The following is a 24,856-nucleotide window of genomic DNA, read 5'->3' as shown; positions in this document are numbered from 1 at the left end:
ATCGAGCTGGCCATGCCCGTTCTTCCCCCACCACCCCCGAGGTCAAGCACAACCCTGATGCAGTCCTCAATGAAATCAAGTTTCATTCAGAACAATTAACCAGTGGAACAACTTGCCTGCAGAAGTTGTAAATGCTCCAGCACTGGAAATTTTTAAGAAAGTGTTGGATAACCATTTGTCTGAAATGGTCTAGGGTTTCCTGCCTGGGCAGGGGGTTGGACTAGAAGACCTCCAAGATCCCTTCCAACTCTGTTATTATGTTATATGTTAAGTTTGACACCCTTGGCTTAGCTCAATAGAACTATAGTTACATAATATTGTGTGTTGTAGTTATATAGAATCAGCCAATGGTTGATTCTATATAACTACACCCAATCAGCCACTAACTCAGCGTCCTTATAAGTAGTTCTAATAGCACACAATCACACTAATTGTCAAAAATTGGAAATACGTCATCTCTGCCTTTATTTCTAGAAAAAGCTTGGTATCCCATATGCTCCTGCCACAAGGGAAGAGTGGCAAAGACTCATGGCACCACTAGCTTTTTCCCAGGGGCCAAGAGAAGAAAAATAGGCATGCCACAGCCAGTCAGTATCTGGGAGGTGTATTTTGTGCCAGAACTTGTATATGGCTTGTGGCTGCTTTTGGACAGTGTCAAATAAGGAAGGTCAGGTTAACAAAGTACAGCTAAGGGCTGCTTAAAGACATCTCATTGATGAACCGGGAATAAAATGAATGCAATATCCTGGAATTGGAGCAGGAGAAAAAAATGTTGCCAGGATATCTCTGAAGCATTATTAATGCAAGTGAAAAAAGGTCACAAAGCTAATTGGAAGTTTCTGATTAAACAAAATTTTCACATATTGATAACAAGTAGCTTTAAAAAAAGAGAGATCAATGTTTGATAATGAGCCACACTATTATCACTCTGTACCCCTATTGCAGATTCACAGAAGCTTAAAGCTGTTTTAGTTTTGCAGTGTAACCTGCTGTTAATTCTACTGCATATTTCAGAGGAAAAGCAACAGTAACCTTCCGATTGTTTAAGTAACTTTTAATCTCTTGAGATCTATGTTACTGTTTATCTTGATTAGTTGCTAATTTGGGAGCTCGTCTCCCTGGTAAATCAGTCTCTGGATTTTTTTTGTCTATTAAAAAAAAACTATTATTACTACTATAATGTTGCTAGTATGATTTGCTATTGCTTATTCTCCTCTTGGGATTTTATAGAGCCATACATCTCAGCGAGTAGGTGAATATCACAACTTCAAGCTCAGGCAAATAAATTAAGATGCTATCATTTCACAGGTGCTGATAGAAACAGATTGTAGGTAACTATATTTTCTTTTATCCGCATGCCTGTGTAGTTTTTAAAACAATGAGAAACAAAGTAAATAGAATCAATATAAGACAAGACAAAGATACAACTTTTAGCAACATGCAAATAACTATAACCATAAACCAGAGGTGAGCAACCATGGTCCTTTTATGATCTGTGGCAGTGGTGGGTTGCCCCCGGTTCGGACTGGTTCTTGGTAGTAAAACCGGGGGGAGTAGTAAAATTGGAGGGAGGCTCCGCCCACCAGCCCCGATGTCATCAGGAAGCTTCTGCACATGTGCAGAAGAAGCGATCCCTCTGCCAACCGGTAGTAAAGGTAAGTAGAACCTACCCCTGATCTGTGGACTTCAATTCCCAGAATTCCTGAGCCAGCATGGTTCAAAATGGTTGGCTCAGAAATTCCGAGAGTTGAAATCTACAAGGTTGTAAAGGGGCCAAGATTTATGGTTATGGTTTCTGCATGTTATCAGCTTAGCTGGCTCAGGTATTCTGGGAGTTGAAATCCACAGGATGTAAAGCAGAGGTCTTCAAACTTGGCAGCTTTAAGACTTGTGGACTTCAACTCCCAGAATTCTCCAGCCAGCAAAGCTCATCCCTTTGGCTTAAACATTGATACCGTTGATATCTGTATATTCACAGCCTATCAGTTTCAGCACAACCCAACATTTTCATGTGAAGAAAAACTTTCTTTGGCAATCACGCCAACAAGACATTTCAGGCCTGCAGAAAAGTCAGCAGATGAGATGGAGGAGTTTCTTTCTGTAAAGTCTTCTCCTGGATGAAGATCCACAAAGCAGGAAATATCAGAGACAAGCTACCGATTTGAATTTTATTTAGGGGGCAGAAAATGCTGGCCCTGGGACCAGATTTGGCAAAGATCTTGAGGTCTTCAGAAAGCTTAAACCAGGGGTATCAAACTTGCAGCCCATAGCCTGGATGCATCATGTGCTGACCATGCCCATCCCGGTTTAGGAAAGGGGAAAAAAAATCATGATACTCATGTGACAAGTTGCAAGTTTCACATCCCTGGCTTAAACTATCCGAATGGTGAACAGGTTAGAGCAAGTGGTGTATAATTAATAAAGGAAGAAGAGGATAGGCACGCCAGGAGACAATATTAGTTTTGGAAAGATTCGAAGAATGTTTCTTTCTGCGCCAACTCAGAAAGCTCGAACTGCCCAAGGAGCTGCTGATTCAGTTCTACAGAGGAATTATTGAGTCTGTCATCTGCGCTTCTATAACTGTCTGGTTTGGTTCTGCAACCCAACAAGACAGACACAGATTTCAGAGGATAATTAGAACTGCAGAAAAAACAATGGCTACCAACCTGCCTTCCATTGAGGACCTGTATACTGCACGAGTCAAAAAGAGGCCTGTGAAAATAGTTACAGACCCCTCACATCCTGGACATAAACTGTTTCAACTCCTATCCTCAAAACGATGCTACAGAGCACTGCACACCAGAACAACTAGACACAAGAACAGTTTTTTTTCCCTGAATGCCATCACTCTGCTAAACAAATATTTCCCTCAACACTGTCAAACTATTTACTAAGTCTGCACTACTATTAATCTTCTAATCATTCCCATCACCCGTCTCCTTCCACTTATGACTGTATGACTGTAACTTTGTTGCTTGTATCCTTACGATTTATATTGATATTGATTGTTCCCTGATTGCTTATTAGTATCCTATGACTATCATTAAGTGTTGTACCTTATTATTCTTGATGAACGTATCTTTTCTTTTATGTACACTGAGAGCATAAGCACCAAGACAAATTCCTTATGTGTCCAATCACACTTGGCCAATAAAAAAATTCTATTCTATTGTATTCTGAAGGAATACACACTAAATAGTATCATTTTTTTAAAAAAAATTGACAATATATTTCAGGTATAAAGTGAATGTGATCTTTGTCTTAAAATACAACACATGGTTTGATTTGGGGTTATGGCACAGTGGGATTAGCCTCAGTTTGCCAATGGTTTGTTTGGTTGCCATGGTTTTAAAATTCATCTAGGAAACTAGTTCAGAGTCTGTATGATGCATGTATTTGCTGCACCTCCTCACTGTAAGTTCTCAACTGTTCCAATTGAGAGAGAAAGTTTCCTGTCAGTAAGAAAACAGCTTACGTGTATATCTTTAAGACAGCACGGTTAAGAGAGAGAGAGATTCCAAGAAAAAAGACAATGAAATTTCAGAATATTTTCTGTGGGAAATTCTGGTTTTGTGTGCAGGCCATTGCTTATTTAAAGCTAGGTTGCATGAACAGCAGAAATATATGCCAGTTATGCAGGTAAGGCATGGTTTATTTGCTCTTAGCACAACAAACTAGCTAATCAAATTGACCAGAGGTCCTCAATCACCAGGCCACAGCCCCACTACTGGACCACAACCCATTCAGAACTGGGCTGCAAAAGCAGCAGGCACTCGCACTCATGCACAAAGCTCCATTCGCGTGAACAGCGGGCACTCACACGCAGAGCTCCATTTGTGCAAACGGTGGGCATATGCACCTGCCACTTGCACAAATGGAGCTGCACACGCTGACGCATGCACTTGAAACACACCATGATTACCTGCCTTATTAATTGTTTGGGGAATAACTACTGATACCTCTGGTTCAAGGGTGGTTTTCACTTACTTTTGCTCCTGGTTCGCGCACACGTGTGCTACTTCTGCGCATCATATTTGATGACATCCAGGAAGTTGGGCAGAGCCTCCCACCGCTGCTGCTACCAGTTTTCCCGAATCGGGGCGAACCGGTAGCAATCCACCGCTGCTCTGGTTCCTAAATTGGGGAATAATAATAAATCAGGATTCACCAAAGTGGTGAACAATTTGCTCAACAAAGCTGTTTCATTTGCAAACGTTGGGGAAATATTATCTCAGGGAAATATTATAGTTTAAAAAGATTAATGTTGATCTTGCATGCTCAAGTAAATAACAAACGATGAGAAAATAGGGCGATTGCTGTTGTCATTTCTTAAGCTGCAGACTGGCATTTTGCTCAAAAATACAATATCCTAAAGACAGGAAATAAATGTAATGATTATCAATATGGAAAGGAAGATGATGCTACAGATTAGCTACACAGATTAAGAGTTTAATTGCTATTAAAAATGAACAGCATGAGGTGAATCTAACAGAGAGAAAAAATAGAAGACATAAAACAAGAGTAATGTAGTGGTTCCAGACAAAGAAGGGCTCTAAAGGCTTTGTTAGTTATTTGCTTTGTAGATAATTGGAAAAAGAATCATGGTTTTCATGCCAAAATTTATGTGATGCTAACTATCCCAAACTTGGACTTTCAAACTGTTTGCCCAGAAAAATCCAGCTACGGCATTCTAAACAATGTGTTTTTATGATAACGCAAGGTCTGAATAGAGGCCAAGATATTTGGGAGATTCCATATCTCAACCACTTTGCTAAAAATAGGGAAATAGAGAACAACCATAATTTCAGTTAAGATTCTAGTATAAAACCCCCTTATTTAGCACAATTCATTAGTTTAAGTGCTAGAGATTATTCAGAGGATATGTTTGTTACTTGCCAAATAGAAAAAGGGGTGCAAAATGAACTGACAATCAAAGGAGTAAAAATATCTCTCTGGCAACCATGAAATGAATCTAAGAAAGGAGCAAAGGCTTATTCTGGAAATAGAATTTATCAGAGTAATCCGATGTGTTTTTGCTGGAGGAGTAATAAAAAAAAATCCATGAGAAACAAAATGAACCCTGGCTCAATTTCTAAGCTAAATTAGGATGTTAGAATTATAGCTAAGACAATGAAAGGGCAGAAGGGGGGTTGGGAATGTGGATGGAGAAGAAAAAAATACATAAAGCTAACACAAGATTTTAGTGTTGGACTGGATAGGTCCAGGTTCCCATCTACCATCCACTGGAGGATTTTGAGACAGAATGACTGTAGGAAGACAAAAATATGATCTATGCTCTGCTGGTCTCTTGGAGAGAAAAAAAGGGATCTAAAATAAATTATAAACTCCTAAATTACTTTTTAAGCCTAGTGTAATGTGAATAAAGCCTATTTTGTTAGTATATATCATGCAAAGTAAGAAAAATGGGCTAATGGGAAGAGCCCTGATGGCGCAGTAGTTAGAATGCAATATTGCAGGCTAATTCTGCTGAATGCTGACAGTTAAATTCTCATTGGCTCAAGGTTGACTCAGCCTTCCATTCTTCCAAAGTCAGTAAAATGAGGACCCAGACTGATGGGGGCAATATGCTGACTCTGTAAACCGTTTAGAGATGGCTGCAAAGCACTGTGAAGTGGTATATAGATCTAAGTGGTAATTAAGTAATATAACTACTGGCAAAGGTATTTCATGAAGTTAGGCAAGGACCAACAAAGAAAAGATATGGCAGCTGCTAATCAAGCTCTAGCCTCAGACTTGCTATGTGACTTTGTCTCGTTGAATTTCCATTTGAGGACAAACTGAATGCAGTTATAGTCATATTTAGGCCTGTCCTTCCAAAGGAGAGGAGAAGGATGATCAAGGCGACACAAGTGGGATGAGTTGGCTACACAGCTTGCTTAGTTGTGTTGCTGCCATATGGAAAATCACTGTGGTAATTTACACTTTAGTAGGGACTCAGCACTCTCCCAGTGAATCCTTGCATCCAAATTTGAACAAGGACACATGCCACTAAGTCATTAGCAAATAAGGAATCCTGAGAATCAGACAATTTTACAATTGGTGCTTTTGTAACAGTTTGTCTTCTGGTATTTCTTTACCTCATTTTTAACGATGCAAATTCTTTACTCTCCATTTTGTCATGTTTCATGAATTCATTTAGCTGAACTGTCATCCTTAGACAAGGCAAGCTGCACTTTAATACATAATACACTTCTCTTTTGTTCCTCTGTAGTTTGAATGATAAATTAATGAAATGCCAGACTGAGATTAAAAGCGGCTTTCTTATCAGAATGACAAGGCAGGTTTTCCACTCTAAGTAGGGATGGGGTAAGATACTGGGCATACTTTGAATGTGCTGATGCAGTGACAGGAAATGCTACAAAAGGTATACACCGAAGAAATGTGTGCATAGAGTAGCCAGGTGAAATTAAGTTCATTAATATTTTTAAATATTTTTAAGAGGGCTAGGAGATACAGAGAGCAAGATGGATATGGTTCCATCATGTGGACTGTACAAAAGGCTGAATTTTAGCATCTGGCAATGAAAGTAATTTGTCTGATTTATTCCTGAGCAAGAGCAACTTGTCCCCTGCAAAATCCTTGCTGAGGATAAGCAAGGGCAGGAAAGGTAGGTGAAAAATTTATTGTTGGTGTTACCTGTCCAAAACATATGCATGTATGCAGTACTTGGCGGGCAACTTCCAGACATTGTATCTTGTTTGAAATGAAGCTGCTGTACAGGAAATAATGGGATTAGAAACAGCTGGCCAACATATGGAGATACTGTGATGTAAAATGTTCTGTACATTCATATTTGCAAATCCTAAAATGAAGCCAAGAATCTTTACCAAACTATTTCCTTTGTTGTGATTTCAGTGACCACAGTTGGTTGTATGCTCATATTACTGATTTCCATTTAAACTTTCCTTCCTTAGTAACAAAAGCAGAATGTATTCTGACAGCTGAGGAATATTTCTTTAGCGACTGCCCATGGAAATTGGCCATCCTCCAAGAGCTTAACATTACAGGTTTTACAGGAAGGGAACTCTCTGGTATCTATCCATTTTGCTATTTCCTCATGTGGCAAACTGTAGTACATCTGAAAGAGTTTTTAAAGGGTACCATCTAGCTGGTTGATGTAAAGAAAACATGAAATACATAAGCTACTAGCTGAATACCCATGCTTCACTATGAAACTATATGGTCGGGCTTGATAAATCGACACTTACAGCTTAAAAATTAATGAGTAGTTACAGTCGGACTCTCTTCTCCCCTTCTCTCCCTCAGCCTTGCCCCATAGAAGCCTATCCTATCCTATCCCCCTTCTCTCCCTCAGGCTTGCCGCATAGAAGTCTCCCCTATCCTATTCCCTGCTTGTGCTGTGAAAGTGAACATGAAACTGAAACTCCTCTCCTCTGCTTGTGTTTTGCATTTGGAACAGATTTCTTTTCAGGTGGGGAGGGGGCATCAGAGCATGTTAATAATAATATAGGAAATACTAATGCTCTGATGGTCATTTTGAAAAATCCTTTCTTAGTGAGTACCTAGAAGCCAAGAGGAACATACGTGGCAAATTTCAAGTTTGTAGGCTTTACGGTTCTGGAGATTTTGTTATGATATAAGTGGTATTTTGCTTTTATATATATACATATACCAAAAAAGTCAAACCTATAAGCTAAACAGAATAGATTTTATTAAAAAAAAATCAGAGAAAATGTTACTATATTTAAGAATGTTCAAAGGTCATACAATACATCAAATAAGGAAGGAGGTGTTTAGAAAAAATGGCAACCAATTTGAACATTTAAAATAATTTATATAGTGTAGTACATTGTCTACAGAGCCTGACTTTAGGCATGACTTTTGGTATATGTATATATTATGTATTATGCTTTTGTGGATTCCCACTTCCAACTTTATGCCTTTGAAAACAACACAATGTCTAGAATTTAAGTCGATTGGTCTTTTCCCATCACTTCACTATCAGACTAATCTTGAACTGAGTTGTTGCTCAAGACATGAGAGCAGCTCCATTAAAAGATAAGAGCAACCTGAGATTCATGCGTGTGCCAAAGATGATTGATAAATTATATAAACTAAAGATAATTTAAAATGTTATGCCATTCATCTACCCCACAAGGTGACTCTGGGCAGTTACAAGTTATAAAATAAGTAAAAAAATTGATCAAAATATTAAAACATTAAAACCTACACAGATTAGAATAGTGCTTTTAGAAAACTGCAGTACAATAGAAACTAAGCAAGCTAAGAAATGGACAGGATAAGGATGAGGTCTTCTGATCCCATCATCCAACCTCCAGCAGTCAGCAACTCCCTTGGGGTCCTAGGCCAGCCAGATAAAGCTAGGTTTTGATGTCCTTCCAGAAGGCCAAAAGGGAGGGGGCAGTTCTTACTTCCAGTGGCAGAGTGTTCCACAGGGATGGAGCCACAGCAGAAAAGGCTCTTCTCCTTGACACTTCAATTCCTTAATGGATGGGATTTGTTCCAGGCTTCTTCTGCTGGCATGAGTGGGGTAGGGTTGTCCCATTGGGGAGAAACATCTCCTCTGATACCCTGGATCCATGCCTATGGATTCTTCATTTTTATCTATTGGAATGGTCATTATTTTGAATCAAGTCCCATAACATTGCAACAATAAGAGGCCACAAAGAAAAAAGTTGAGGGTGATGCTGTAATTGTATGAAATTATTGTTTTTAATATTGCTCCATTTACTCAGCGAAGTCCGTAAATTAATTACATTAATCTGCTGATGCCCTTTGGATGGGTGTGTTTATCCATAATGGTTTTTCCTAGGAATTGGCTTTTTTGAAAGAAAGAAAGAAAGAAAGAAAGAAAGAAAGAAAGAAAGAAAGAAAGAAGAAAGAAAGAAAGAAAGAAAGAAAGAAAGAAAGAAAGAAAGAAAGAAAGAAAGCTCAAAGAATTGGTGTTAAGAGCCCATCTTTTAGAGCTCTAAGTGATACTGTGTAATAATTAAGAAACAGCAAAATGCAGGGGTTTGACATGAAAACCACAATTATGGATGTTTCAGATACTCGAGGCAATTTGACAAATTTAGTATGAAACGGATGCAATTTGCCAATGCGGAGCTAGTGGTTGCATCTAGTTTGTAGCTTTGTATCTTTTTTTACAAGTAATCCTCGACATAGGACCACAATTGAGCCTAAAGTTTCTGTTGCTAATTTTGCTTCATTTTACAACTTTTCTTGTCACAGTTGTTAAGTGAATCAAGTTGTTAAGTTAGTCACACAGTTGTTAAGTGAATCTATCTTCCCCATTGACTTTGCTTGTCAGAAAGTCACAAAAGGCGATCACATGACCCTGGGACATTTCAATGGACATAAGTAGGAACAAGTTGTCAAGCATCTGAATTTTGATCATGTGACCATATGGATGCTACAACGGTTGTTGTAACTTTGAACAGTCACCAAATGAACTGTTGTAAGTTGAGAACTACCTGTACATAGCTTTAAAAATTGTGGGAAAATGTATCATTTTTTTAAAGGACGTGTATAAACGTAGGACGAGCATACTTCAGAAGAACATGATTTTTTCTTCTTCTCTGCTGGCCTTCAGTAATAAATCATCATGTTAATCACTTCTCTTTAGAAATAGAAAATGAGCAGAGATTAGCTACTGTTGGGTAACTCTTAAGAGGGAAGGACTTCGTTACAGTTAACACAAAATGGCTTCTAATCCAGTGGCGTATCTTCTGCTCAGCATTGCTTGGCTTTGGGGCTAGGAAATTATAGGTTACTTTGTCTGCCATAACCGTTGTTGTCCTGATGGTGTAGGTGGAATTTCAACTGAATAGTTATTATTGTGTGAGGGGAACGTGAATTGCATTCACTCCTCACTGTACCATGGCAACCAAAATTTTGTCCTCCCTCAACTCTTAATCAACAGCTGAGCTGCCTCAAGTCAACCTAGAAATGACTCATGCACCTTGGCAGAAAGCAGACATGCTTCTTGTTTGGGAAAGACAGGAAATCTGAACTTCGTTGGGTTTCTAGGGAGGATAAAGTGATGTTTTATTAGTCTATTTAAGAATGAATGAAGAGGAAGCCGCCAAGGCCCAATCAGTAGTAACTACCATATGGCATTTTGCTTTCCTTTGATGTTCATATTTGAAATGCAAGAAATCATAAACCATAGTTCTTATTTGTAATATTTAAGCAATGATCTACTTGTGCAGGTAGTCCTCGACTTACAACAGTTCATTTAGTGACTGTTCAAAGTTACAACGGCACTGAAAAAAGTGGCTTATGACCATTTTTCACAATTACGACCATTGCAGCATCCCCATGATCCTGTGATCAAAAGTCAGATTCTTGGCAACTGGTTCATATTTATGACCATTGCTGGGTCCCAAGGTCACCTTTTGTGACCTTCTGACAAGCAAAGTCAACAGGGAAGTCAGATTCACTTAACAACCGTGTTATTAACTTATCAATTGTGGTGATTCAGTTAACAATGGAGACAAGAAAGGTCATAAAATGAGCTAAAACTAGCTCAACAAATATCTCACTTAACCACAGAAATTTTGAGCTCAATTGTGGTCGTAAGTCGAGAACTACCTCTACTGCAGTGAGAACACTTTGAAGCTAGGTGATATATGGCTCAGAGAAGCTCTTCAGGAATGAAATTCAGAGGGTTACTGGAAAGAAAGAGAGTTGATCCCCAATCTGTATTTTTAGCAGGCAGGCCAGTCTTCCTATATTGGCTTTGTATATTCCCTGCTTCCTTGCACACCCAACCTAATTGCTGCAGAATATGCATATTAAAGGGAGAACAGCATTTTGAGGGATGTATGCTCAGGTTTAAGGTTTATCCACCTGATTCTCAAATCTGGAATTTCAGATGTGTTGATATAAAATTAAAAGCATACGATTGGGAAAGTCCTAGGGACCACGATTAACTTTAATATATAATTGTTGTATTTTTGGAATTGTTTTAATTTTTTTAATGATGTTGCCAGCATGCCACTTCAGCAGATGGACAACACCTTAACTGACTTTTACTGATTTTGGAAGTGAAACAAGATTAACCTTGAATGGGGTATCATCAGAGTTGTAGCTTTGAGTGATATTTTTAAAAAAAAGAAAGAAAGAAAAGAAAAACCCTTAGAGAAGAATGATCTGCCACTTCCTGGCAATAAAATTGCATGGATACAATCACCAGGAATCAGTCTTCAACTGGAGGCATTTTTTACTCTCCACTGCTGACATTTCAGCCTAGATACTATAACAATAGGATGGAAAATGAAAAAAGAAAAGAAAGAACCCACTAATTTCATACTGTAGTTTGATCATGCAGAATGCTTCATGGATAAAATGATAGATTTTTCTTTAAAAGAAAATTGCAGTGGGTCAAATTTTTTAGGTCATCACATCTTTTCAACCCCAAAGTGTAGAAATTCACTTTCTATTGATTTGGTAGATGAAATAAACAAGGTCAAAAGGTGGAATATCTTTTAACTGAATATTGCTCTTTTCTCTTCCCCCCACCCTTTTCCTTCATTTTTTGCAGGATCTTTCCGCAATGATGGCTTGAAAGCTGCTGATGTCCTTCCCATACTAAAGGAAAAGGTGGCCTTTGTTTCAGGTAAATTCACAGTCTTTTCATTTCCATTCTGAAGTTTAATTCATGCTAGCAAAAATTAGTTTTGTTTCCGAGTTTCACACGATATTGGGAAACAATAATCTATCGATTGGATTTAAATAATGTTTTAACAAGTAGAATCCCAAAGGTACCTTTTAAGCTATATTGTACTGACGTATTTTAATGATATTTTCAACTCTGTTTTTAATTTCTTTTCCTTGATTCCTCACCTCCTTGAGAACAATTTCTTCATGAAAAGATGGATATGAATTAAATTAATAAGCTCCGATGTTCAATCTTTACCATCACTGCTTATGATTCAAACAAAAATCATGCTTGTGGAACCCAAGATACTTTTTGTATTTCAACTCCCATTAGCCCAAACTTGGTCAAAACATCTAGCTGATCTCTTGGTTATCTACTCCAGTGTCAATGAAAATGAGGTACAAGGATAGAATCTGGCTCAATATAAGTTATCTTCCTAAATGGACATTGAATGACTATTTACCTGCAATTTCTTCGTTGGTTATTGGATTAAAAATAATGAGTTGTTTTAAACTTGTGCAATGACTTTTGTATTTCTCTATAATTTAGCATGATGACATATGGTTCTACATATAGCTAAAATTAAGTGGAATTTCTGCAAACCTCACATTCAGTTCCAATGCTAAATTAAAATAAAATGGTTGGGCTGTAGATCAATAACAGAACAGGAACATATTGAAAACCTCACAACACACTCACGTTGTATCTGCAAGACAAACTTCTGTCTGTTTTGAATGGTTGAAAATTAGAAACCAAAATTAATATAAATAAGGAGTAAGTGTCAAAAAGCCAAGTCAGAAGAGAGACCACAGGATTCCAGTGGGGCAAGATAATAAAGATGAAACAGCAAGTAAATGCTGATTCTCAAACAAAAAACAAAATGTTTTAAAGACACATTATTCCCATTGTTGGTGATCAAATACAGAAGATGATCAAACGCTTACACTTTTAATTATGGAGTGAGTAAGAAGTGAAAGCCGTTTCCAGACATAATTCAAAGTGTGGGTTATGATTTATAACACTCACATGACTTGTGAATAGATTATTTGAAAGATTATATTCTTTCTCTCTCAGCCTGCTTCAATTTTAAAATTCTCAGCAGTGGCCTTCTTTATTCCTCAGAGGGACATTTGCTGTTTCCATCAAGGTTCTGAAATTGCAGATAAAATAAGGTTGGGAAGGTTCATCTTAATTGTTCTCCTTGCAGCAAGTAAATAGGTTTTTATCTCAACCGGCTTTTGTTCAAATGGGTTTTTGCTGATGATTGTTGCTTACTGCCTAACTATTTATTTGCTTTTATGCTTTAATTACAACTGTCTACTCTATTTTGTGTTTAATTATTATCCATTTTGAAGTGGAAAAGCAAGAGGTAATGTTAATATGTTGTAAACTTTGTGAGTCAAGAGTCACTTAGGTGAGAAGAGCAGTCGTACAGATTGAATCACTGACTGACTGAATGAATGCATGTAATAATTGCATAAATAATGAGATTTATTTCCATGTTAACATGGATGTGCTATATTTTGTACCAGAAGGCGGATAGACAAATCATAAAAGTTGTATGCCACTCCACGTTCATGCCTTTGGAATCAATGCTGAACTGAATGTTTAAATACATTAATTACAAATTAAAAGATGAACGTTATTGCATATGTGCTTTATGAATTTATATCCAATCCTGTACTTGGCGTGTGTGATCCATTGTTCAATATCTTGCTTTTAGATATTGCCAGCTTAAAAGCTATGCAGACTACCTTGACCATTGACCTAAACTGGTAAAATAGAGTGATGCTTAAGTTTAATAGGCTTCATTTGGATTGATCCAAGATGGCGCCACCAAAGGCTGCCTTGGTGAAATGCTCTTTAATGGTTTCTTTATTTTTAATTATTCTCTGTGACTCACTATGATTTCTTACTCACGAGACCATCTGCTAAGAATTAAACAACGTTCCTTTAAGGACCAGCTTTCTGTGATCTCACACACACACACCCCGTCTTTATAAATGCAGAGGAGATTCTAACAAAGGAAGAAGCAATTTCCCAGGAGCTATGGATTACTAAGAAAACCAAACGGAGGAAACAGAGATGAGGTAAAGGGTAGAAATTTTTAAACAAGCTAAGGAATAGGGGAAATAGAACTGCTCTGCCGTTGATCTTCCTGACAAATTTACGTTCACTTGCTAACAAGATGGATGAAATACACCTTTTAAACAGATGCAACTCTGATTTTCACAACGCAGCTGCCCTATGCTTTATTGAGACCTGGTTACATGATGATATTGATAACAACAGCATGCAAATCCCAGGGTTTGAGATACATAGAGCAGACAGAATTGCAGAATCATTAGGTAGAAAGAAGGGAGGAGGCTTATGCTTATATATCAACAACAGCTGGTCTCAGGATATAACTATAATATATAAATTATGTGATGAAAACTTAGAGTCTTTACTTACCAACTGTAAACCATTTTACTGCACATGTGAGTTCTCCTCATTTCTACTAATTGCTGTTTATGTCTCCCCACAAGCCTGTGTAAACAAGGCATTACGAACTCTAGTTGATCAGATTATGGAGACTGAAGCCAAATACCCCGATTCACTGGCCATTATTATGGGAGATCTAAACAAAGCAAACTTAAGGAAAGAGCTACCAAAATACTTTCAGCATGTCAATTGTCCCACTAGAGGCAAGAATCCTTTAGACCATTGCTACACAACACTAAAATATGCTTATTGATCTTTACCATGAGCAGCCATGGGACACTCTGATCATTGCATGATTCACCTTGTACCTGCTTATAGGCAAAGATTTAAAACCATAAAACCAACAATTAAATCATGAAGACCTGGACTGAGGAGGCAAAGTTAAAGCTACAGGTCTGCCTTGACTGCACTGATTGGAATGTTTTCGAAAGTACCTGTGCAGACTTAGATGAACTCACAGATACTGTAACATCATATGTCAGTTTCTGTGAAAACCTGTTCTGTTCCCCCCCAACCTCAGTCCGGGAGACACGTGAACTGACTCAATTAGCCAGCAGTTTAGTCCACAGCAGCTATCAGCTCTGGCAGCAAACCAGCGATCATCTGCCAAGGTTTTCTTTAGCTTTCCTGATGCCGGCGTCACAGAAGCTCCAGGAGCAACCAGGAAGTCAGGAACAAACAGCAATCCAGGCCAAATGTTCAATCAAATAGTTCAGTTCAAGTTTTCTCCAGTCAGTTTGTTTTGTCCGTCACGAAGTAGTAGAGCAGCCCCTCCTGCTTTTATATCCTGTGGGGTGTGGCTCCATGACTCAGCACTCTCTAGGCCTGCCCCACCCCTTCTTTTGTGGTTCCCACCTCTCTTGTCTACGAAACCTGGGATCTAACCAGGACTGATTGTCCACAGCTGGGTCTGGAAGCGTTGCCTGGACGGGGGGAGATACAGGAGACAGAGGCCTCGTCACCTCCTCCACCTGGCCTTCCTGTGGCTCCTGGAGCTGAGCCAGAGAGGCCGGCCCTGCAGAGGGGAGCTCTGACGGCCCTTCCCCCTCACTCTCTGAGTCACTTTCTGGCAGGGGGCCAGGCCCGGGAGGGTGGGCTGGAGCCACAACAAGACCTATGTGTACCGACCAGGAGCTTGCAAATATAAATATAACAACAAACCTTGGTTCACAGCTAAACGTAAGCAGCTACATCATTCCAAAGAGGAAGCCTACAGAAAAGGTGATAAAATGCTATACAATCAGGCCAGAAATATATTAACAAGGGAGATCAGAGCAGCAAAAAGAAGCTATTCTGAAAAGCTAAAGAATCAGTTCTCAGCAAATTATAGAATTTTTTTTTAACCAGCAAACATGTGGAAAACTCTTAAAAATATCACTGGTTGTGGCAAACCTCCTTCCTAGGCTAAAGGAAATAAACAACTGACAGGTAACCTGAATGTGTTTTAATGCAGGTTTGAAAGGAAACTACAGCCACCTTTCTCCATAACCCCATCTGAGATACACCAACAACAGCCAAGCCTCCTACAACTGATCCCATCTCAGACATGCCAACAACAGCCAAGCCTCCTACAACATACCTCATCCCATTGGGTTCACAACCACTAATGATCACAGAAAAGGAAATGCAAGACCTATTTCACAGACAAAAGCCAAGAAAAGCTCCAGGCCCAGATAAGTTAACTCCTTCCTGCTTAAAAATCTGTGCTGACCAATTGGCGCCCATCTTCACCCGTATCTTCAATAAATCACTAGAGATGTGCTATGTTCCTTCTTGCTTCAAACACTCTACTATCATCCTAGTGCCAAAGAAACCCACCATCAAGGAACTGAATGACTACAAACCAGTTGCTCTAACATATGTAGTTATGAAAACCATTGAAAGGCTAGTACTGTCCCACTTAAAATCTATCACGGATCCACTGTTAGACCCCTTGCAATATGCATACCAAGCAAATAGATCAACAGATGATGCTGTTAATAAGGCTCTGCACTACATCCTACAACATCTTGAATCTCCAAAGACCTACGCAAGGGTCCTCTTTGTAGACTTTAATTCAGCATTCAACACCATCATTCCAGACATTCTTCTAACTAAGCTAAACCAGCTAGTGGTACCTGAGCCCACTTGTAAATGGATCATAAGCTTTCTAACAGACAGGAAGCAGCAGGTGAATCTAAGCAGAATCACATCAGATACCTGTACAATTAGCACAGGGGCCACTCAAGGCTGTGAGCTCTTTCCACTGCTCTTCTCTCTATATACCAATGACTGCATCTCAAACAGTCCATCTGTTAAATTACTGAAGTTTGCAGATGACACAACAGTGATTGGTCTCATTCGAGACAATGATGAATCCGCATACAGATGGGAGGTTGAACAACTAGCCTCGTGGTGCGACCAGAACAATCTGGAACTTAAAACCGTAGAAATGGTGGTAGACTTTAGGAGAAACCTTCCCATACTACCACCTCTTACAATACTAGACAACACAACAGTATCAACAATAGATACCTTCAAATTTCTAGGTTCTACCATATCTCACGATCTAAAATGGACACTCAACATCAAAAACGTCATCAAAAAAGCAAAACAAAGAATGTTTTTTCTACGCCAACTCAGAAAGCTCAAACTGCCCAAAGAGCTGCTGATCCAGTTCTACAGAGGAATTATTGAGTCTGTCATCTGTACCTTGATATCTGTCTGGTTTGGTTCTGCAACCCAAGAAGACAGACAAAGACTTCAGAGGATAATTAGAATTGCAGAAAAAACGATTGCTACCAACCTGCTTTCCATTGAGGACCTGTATACTGCATGAGTCAAAAAGAGGGTTGTGAAAATATTTACAGCCCCTCACATCCTGGACATAAACTGTTTCAACTCCTATCCTCAAAATGCCGCTACAGAGCACCGCACACCAGAACAACTAGACACAAGAACAGTTTTTCTCCGAATGCCATCACTCTGCTGAACAAATAATTCCCTCAATATTGTCAAACTATTTACTAAGTCTGAACTACTATTAATCTTCTCATTGTTCCTATCACCCATCTCCTCCCACTTAATGACTGTATGACTGTAAACATGTTGCTGGTATCCTTAAGATTTATATTGACTGTTTCCCTATGAGTATCGTTAAGTGTTGTGATTCTTATGATTCTTGACGAGCGTATCTTTTCTTTTATGTACACCGAGAGCATATGCACCAAGACAAATTCCTTGTATGTTCAATCACACTTGGCCAATGGACAATTCTATTCTATTCTATTCTATTCTATCAAAGCAAAATTCATGTAATTGTCATCACCATGACCTTCATGTATTGCTCAATTGGTAGCCGTGCTCATGTTAAAGACCCTGGTTTAAAAAATGATAATTTTACTTCTGGGATTTGTGATAGACTTGGGGGAAAAAAGCAAACTGCATCAGGTGACTTTCTTTTGATCTTAGTTATTCAAAATGCTGCATCTTTTGTTCTGAAGTGTAAATGGGCTTCTTGTTCAGAAAGGAGATTTTATGCTGTCCTAGGTGTAACTCATTACATAAAGATAATATAGCCCGAACTGGCAGAGGTTGTGCAGAATGAAAAGGTTACCGTAAAATCCTCTTTTGAAAAGATGGTAGGGAAGACACTTGAGACCTCTCTTGTCCAATTGCCTTGCTTCTTTGTGTCTGCATGAAAAGGTAATCGTTTTTGACACAGCAAGCTCAATAGCAACCTTGCCAGCTACACTGCCTCTCAGTAACAGGCAACAATTACCAGTGGCTTTTTTGGAAACGTATCTTTATGGTTTATTTGGTGCCTAAGGAGCATCTTTCCTACTCTGCAGCTGAAGTGTTGTTCTTTATATTCTGTCCTCCATATCTGTACAAAAAGCCCGAGCTCAAAAATGAATTTTGCTTCTCTTTTTCCACCTAAATCACATGAGCTCTCTGTTTCCTTTCATATATAGGTACTTGCTTTCAAGTGTCTTCCTTTCTCTGTGCTTTGATTTCACCCTTTTGATTTTCTTCAAAGTCTTCTCTCTTAGATGATTTTGCCTTCTGTCCTTTGCTGTTATCTTTCTAAAACTGATAAGAAATGTGGTAGCTGTTGGGTCCAGATAACCCAGGTGCCAGCCAGCTTACATTTCAGAATGGACGAGCTACATCCTCCCTCTCATCAAAAATGTCTGAGAAAAAAGTTAGATATTAAATTTGAATGTACATGTATATTTATATTTAAGAGCAAACACACTGGTTAAAACCCATGATCTTTCTTTAATAAATCTAAGTAGTCAAGCTTAAAGAAACCAGTTTCCTTGGTTTGTTCATTTCCAGTTTGGATGTTGCAAAAGAGTTCTGACGTTGCTATGCTAGGAAACCTATATATAATATTTATACCAACTCAGAAAATCAATACTTCCAGGTACAATTCAGGATGCTGGTGTTCACTATTATGGCATTGCATGGCACAGAACTTAGATATGTGTAGATCTCCAGTTATCTCTACCTGTCTACAAAATTCACTAAGAGTTGTTGCTTTGAGCCCAGCTATTTTCTTCTTTGAAATATACACACAAGATTTATGAACCATTTGTCTTAGCTGCTAATCATTAAGATTAAGTTAATTATCTAATTTAATTATTACATTAAAATAATTTTTCCTGCTGTGATACCTTCCTTTTAGAGCAGGGGTGTGAAACTCATGGTGTCGTGACGGCGTCATGTGACGTATCAGGACTTTTTTCCCCCCTTTGCTAAACCGGCAGTAAATGTGGCCAGTGGGTGATGCAATTGGCCCTGTTTTAGAGGACCATTTCTCTTAAAAAGAGTAGCCTTACCCTACTGGCACTATAGGAAATCCCTGAAAACTTGTTTCTTTCAGCAGCTTTGGAGATACAAGAGAAATGGGAAGTCCCTGAGACACTTACTCTCACAGGTTGTCCTTGAATCCAAAGTCTAGATATATTCTCCAAATGGAAACCAAACCAAATACATTTTGTACATGTTTAGTTTTGCATTTTGAATAAAGTAACCTCACTTAAACATTTCAAGCTGGCTGTGTTTCAACCAGGTACTCTTGAAATGGCTGAGTGTTCTGAATTCTGAATACGACTGGACCAAATGCTAGTGTTCTACAGTCTTAGTAAAAAAGAAACAACACTGAGTTTTTCAATTACAACTCAGTATTCATCCCAACTGCTATGGTTGGAGCAATCGGCATGCCCATGACACCATTCAAGGCTGTTATGTTTTGACTCTGACACATATTTCTTATTTATCTATTTATTCTATTTATGTTGCTGCCCATTACTAAGCAACTTTGGGTAGGTAGCAAAAGTTTAAAAATTACAATATGAAAAGTAGACAATAAAAAAAATGCAATACACTAGGGACAATGTATTAACATAATTATAATGGACTCATACACCATCCTGTTCTGTTATCTGGAGGAAGATCCAGCTTTGGGAAGTTTTTTTAAAGACCAGCAGTCTTGGGGCCTCAAGAGAGATACCGCCTGGTTTCCATAAGATAACACTGTTTAATTGATGGGCCCAAAGCAGCGTCTCTATTGAACTCTATTGAATTTTATAGATAGGTAGACTGGAGCCCTACCAATAGCTATGTTCTGTGCCATGCAAGGCCTTAAAGGTGAGAATCAGCATCTTGAATTGTACCCAGTAACCCATCAATAGCCAGGGAAGCTAATACATTAGGAATATTATTTATTAAGGTTTTATTTATAACTACTTGTGCTGCTGCATTTAGGAGCAGCTGTAATTTCTGAGTGGTCTTGAATCCTAGTTCGTGTTTGAATTTTGAACATGCAAAACATCTATTACAAGGTCAAAACAGTTCAACTTGAACTGTTTTACACATTTCTACCTCTCATTCCCCAGGCAGATACATTACATTACATTACACTTCACAACCTCACTGCACATTGATGTTACTGTATCGAAATAGCCCCAGCAAGCATATGTCACATGGCGATTTAGCAATATCTGAAGGATCACAAATGTCCTACTCATGCAGGATATAATTATTATTAAGAAGGTAAATAGCCATTTTGAAAGGTATGTGCTAGGAGTTACTGAATGTTAGCCAATTGTTGCATGAATTTGGCTTTGACCGCTGCATCTGTTTGTGGAAATATTTAGAAGGAGATTGTTAATAAGAGAAAAATGAGAGTCAAGAGGAAGGAAATGCAATGTGCTGCTGTTGTAATATATAAAAAGAAGAAAATAACATCAATTGCATTTGGAAGCGGTTCTCAGGGACAGAAAACTTACATTCCAATTCAATTGTTTGTTAATGACATTCATGCCAGCCCTTGTCCTTGCGTAGAAAAAAATGTTTTGGGAAAAATGTTCACTGGGTACAGAAAATAAAATGTTTTTTTACTTGGAAAGGTCGACGATCTAAAATATAGTAATACCTATTGTTGCTCCATAAATGGCCATTCTTTGTGCATTCTACTATATCTACATTCCCAAGAATATTTTAAACATTCTGAAGTATCTCTCAAGCTAATTTTAAAGTTCTTTCTGTTCTGGGATTGTAAAAATAAATTGCTGGTTAAAGAAGGTCAGTCTGTACCAAGAGCTGAATGGATCACTCTGCACTTGCTGTTTACATACTGGAAAGCTGATTTAAACTCTGGTTTATTTCTAAAAGTTTTGGCTTTAATTTTGTTTTTAAAATTTAGAAATAAATAAGTTACAGAAATTACTGGTTTGAGAAGCAAGCACTAAGCAAATTAATATTGGTCAGTTATATCTTTAATATTTTTTGTAGATCACCCTGATTTACAAGGTTCATGTTGACACTGGAAAAGATCGTTGATGATTGTGAAATCAGCTTTTAGATTAGCAATGCTCAAGAACGATCCATCAGACTACTTTGTGAATTGATATGCATTAGTTCTTACAGTTCTTACAGGCCACAGATTAACATGGAAATAAGATTAAATGAATTTAGGAAAGAATAGAAGTATAAATTCAGCTGAAATTGAGTCACTCTATTCTTAGTGGAGGATCTTATCCCATGCTATTGAGCTGAGAAAGTTAAGTGTGATGTGGTCAGCATTCTGAGCAGAATGAAGAAAGTTCAGGCCTTTTTAGTACTTGGATGGGGGTGGGGGGATTAGAAAGTACCAGGGCTGCAAGTTAGACTGGAATTCAAAAAGAATTGTGGAAAAGTAAAAGGGGAATTACTCCTACATGGTTGCCAACACATGGACATATCTTTGTAGTTATCAAGAATTCAGTTTGATTTGGAATCTTCCTATGCCTAAAGGTGCTTTTTCAGGAGGAAACTGGACTTTCTTGTTTTCTTTTGAAGACATTTCGCTTCTCATCTAAGAAGCTTCTTCAGCTCTGACAGGATAGTGGGGAATGGAAGGACAGCTTGTAATCTGCATCCTTTTAGAGGGTCATTGAAACACTTGGAGGTTTATCTGTGTCCTCAGTAGTAGTGCTCCCGGTTCCTGTAGTCTTCAATTTTTCTCTAGAAATTCATTCCTACTCCCACATCATTCAAAGCATGTTCATCCCAAATTGTATATCTAAAAGTCTGTAGAGATTCTCAGTCATCCAGGTCAAGATTGTCCCAAATGTGTTTTTTCAGGAGGCAACTGGATTTTCTCATTTTTTTCTTTTGAAGAAAATTCCCCACTATCCTGTCAGGGCTGAAGAAGCTACTTTGATGAGAAGTGAAACACCTTCAAAAGAAAAAACAAGTAAGTCCAGTTGCCTCCTGAAAAAGTACCTTTGGGACAACCATGGATGACTGAGAATCTCTACCGACTGTTAAAATCTTCCTATGCATCTTCCTATGCATCTGGAATCTTCATATATATAGAGTATGGCCTTGCTTGCTTCACTAACCTAATATTTTTCCAACTTGTTTGATGAATTAAATAGAAAGCAGTAGTATAGCCCTTTAATAATTATAGGTAATACAGTAGCATGTTTGTTTCTTTTCTCCTATTACTAATTGATGCACAACCACATTACCCCTAGGAAAATACTTCAACATTTCTTTTGAATGTTATTTACTTATATTGGATTATGTGAGACATCGTCTTGTCTAATGCAGTTCAACAAGTGGTGCCCTCTTTCACACAACTCACTGTGGATAAATAAACCAATTTATTATTAATTTATTTTAGCGCACAAGAGATAAAATCTCAGATGCATCATGCTACTGTTGGGGCAGAAAAATATATATATATATAGTGCAGATCGTCCTCGATTTACAACTATTTATTTAGTTACCATTTGAAGTTGCAACACCACTGAAAAAAGTGACTTATGACCATTTTTCACACTTACTATTTTGAAGCATCCTCATGGTCACCTGATCAAAATTCAGACACTTGGCAACTGACCCATATTTATGATGGTTGCAGAGTGTCCCAGGGTCATGTGATCACTTTTTGCAACCTTCTGACAAGCAAAGTCAATGGAGGAGCCAGATTCACTTAACCGCTGTGTCACTCAGCACAGAAATTTTGGACTCAATTGCAGTTATAAGTTGAGGACAATGGCAGACAATGAATAAGGGATAGCTTCTGTGTAAATTGGTTTTCAGCATGTTCCTGGAGTTTTTATTAGCATTGGATAAATTCTCTACTTTTAATTTTGTGATAATTTTGCAATTATGTTGTACAAATGGCTAGAAATGAATGGTAAATCACTGCCATTTGGGGGTGGGTGGTAAAAATTATGTTTTAAAGAGAATATAAAAACTAACACGAACTAATACAAATTAAAGAGAAAAAAGAAAGCAAGAGAAAAGGGCAGAAAAAAAGATAAGAAATGGAAAGAAGCTTCTGATTTCCTTTGCAGCGAATACAAATGTGATTATAAAGTTATCTCTTACTCTATGATTACAAAAAAAGCCCTCACCTTTTTCTATTATCCAATCTTTTTCTAATCACCAAAACCACATAAGTCATAAGTGCATCTTTTTCTGTTTCATTCAAAAAGTCTATAAAGGCCCGTCAATCATAAATGTAGATTTTATGTCTTCTCTAATCAGAGAAGTTAATTTAGACATCTCTGCAGGTTTCATCACCTTCACCAACCATTCTTCCATTGTGCATCATGTCAAATTTTGTGATATTTGAATCTATAATTTATTCTCACTGCAGTTAATAAAGTTCCATGGCTTTTTTCTTTGCCTGTTCATTAGTCCAAAAATAAAACCCTCTGATTTTATTCTGAATTCATGTATCCAGAATTCAATGGTTGAGATTTATAATAGAAGCACAGACACAAAAGAGGTTTTCTTAGTATGGAAGTTGGAAGGGATTCACCTCTATCTATACATATTAAACAGAGACAGAACTTTATTAACAGATCACTTGGTATTTTTGAAAAGTATTTTCCCCCAGATTCAGTTTTCATGTGATTTTTCACAAATCATCAATAGTTTTCCCTAGTCAATCTCAGTTTTGCTAGAATAGTTCTTGCCTGTAGATTTAGTAGCATTGGTTGTCATTTAAAAATCAAATATATTAAGAAAATGCCTAATTGTCCATCCATCCATCCATCCATCTATCCATCCATCTGAAGAGTTTGAAATTTGTACTTGCTAACCAAAGCTATTAGTGGGCACTCCTAAACTTTTGAAAGATCCATATGTTTGAAAATACAGAATAATCACAATATTTATTGCTGACTTTTTTTTTAACATAAAAAACACCTTTAACACTTCCAGTTGAAGTGATTCTCTGTTTCCCCCAAAATAAGACATCCCCTGATAATAATCGGGCTTTTTAGTGCATGGCAATAAAGCCAAGCGCTTATTTCAGGGTTCAAAAAAATATAAGACAGGGTCTTATTTTCGGGGAAACATGGTAGTAGCATACAATATAGTGAGGGAACTGCCCTAGTTACTCAAATGGTAAAAACTGAGAGGAGATTTTTACAAAGAAGCTGCAGTTCGGTCATTTCCGTCTTCCTTTGGCTGACATGATGTAATGTGTTTCCTGATTAATTTTCAAGCAATTGTTTGTTTTGTTACAGGTGGCCGTGATAAACGAGGAGGTCCCATCCTGACATTTCCAGCACGCAGCAATCATGACAGAATAAGGCAGGAAGATCTTCGGAAACTTGTGACTTACTTGGCTAGCGTACCAAGGTAAAAGTTCAAAACAAAGGCCTTGACGTGTTCTTGGAAAACCTTTGGTACATATTGGTGTGGAAAAAAGAAATGTTCCTTTTGTGCTTGCTCCCCTCACATCTTATTCAGCCAAGTCAGAGTGGAATGGGGTGAAGGGACATAGCACATGGCAGTCAATGAATAGGGATAGATTTCTGTGTAAATTGGTTCTCAGCAGAGTCCATGGAATTCTTTTATTAGTATTGGACAGACTCTCTATTTTTCATTTTGGAGGTACATTATGCAAATGGTTGGGAATGAATGGCAAACCACCATGCCGTTTGTGATATGAAATGGGCCTATAATGGGGACTGAATCATGATAGTTTTGCTGTCACTTAACCATCACTGATGTCTTCTTGAAAGGATTAATGTCCTGAGATCAAAAGCTCCTCATAATATATATTACAATTGTTATCGTAAGAAGTTATATCTAATACGTGCTGTATATAACTCACATTAATTTGGGTTTCCTGATAAAATAATAAATCAGTAACCCAGGTGCCTATCCCCTCATCAGTACCGTCTCAACCGAAAAGCAGGAACCACCTTGTCT

The 24,856-nt window shown here is 38.0% G+C and overlaps 1 protein-coding gene across 1 annotated transcript in view; it reads left to right on the top strand.

Moving 5' to 3' along the window:
* KALRN (kalirin RhoGEF kinase) overlaps window positions 1-24,856 on the top strand; it is a 545,114-nt gene that overhangs the window by 254,914 nt on the left and 265,344 nt on the right. The window contains exons 2-3 of the mRNA XM_058195145.1: window positions 11,549-11,623; window positions 24,166-24,280. Of these exons, the coding sequence (XP_058051128.1) occupies window positions 11,549-11,623; window positions 24,166-24,280 (190 nt within the window). The remainder of the gene's footprint in view (window positions 1-11,548; window positions 11,624-24,165; window positions 24,281-24,856) is intronic.

This window comes from Ahaetulla prasina, chromosome 1 (genome assembly GCF_028640845.1).
Source record: "Ahaetulla prasina isolate Xishuangbanna chromosome 1, ASM2864084v1, whole genome shotgun sequence".
NCBI classification, from domain to species: Eukaryota; Metazoa; Chordata; class Lepidosauria; order Squamata; family Colubridae; genus Ahaetulla; species Ahaetulla prasina.
This window is presented reverse-complemented; position numbering and strand designations above follow the sequence as displayed.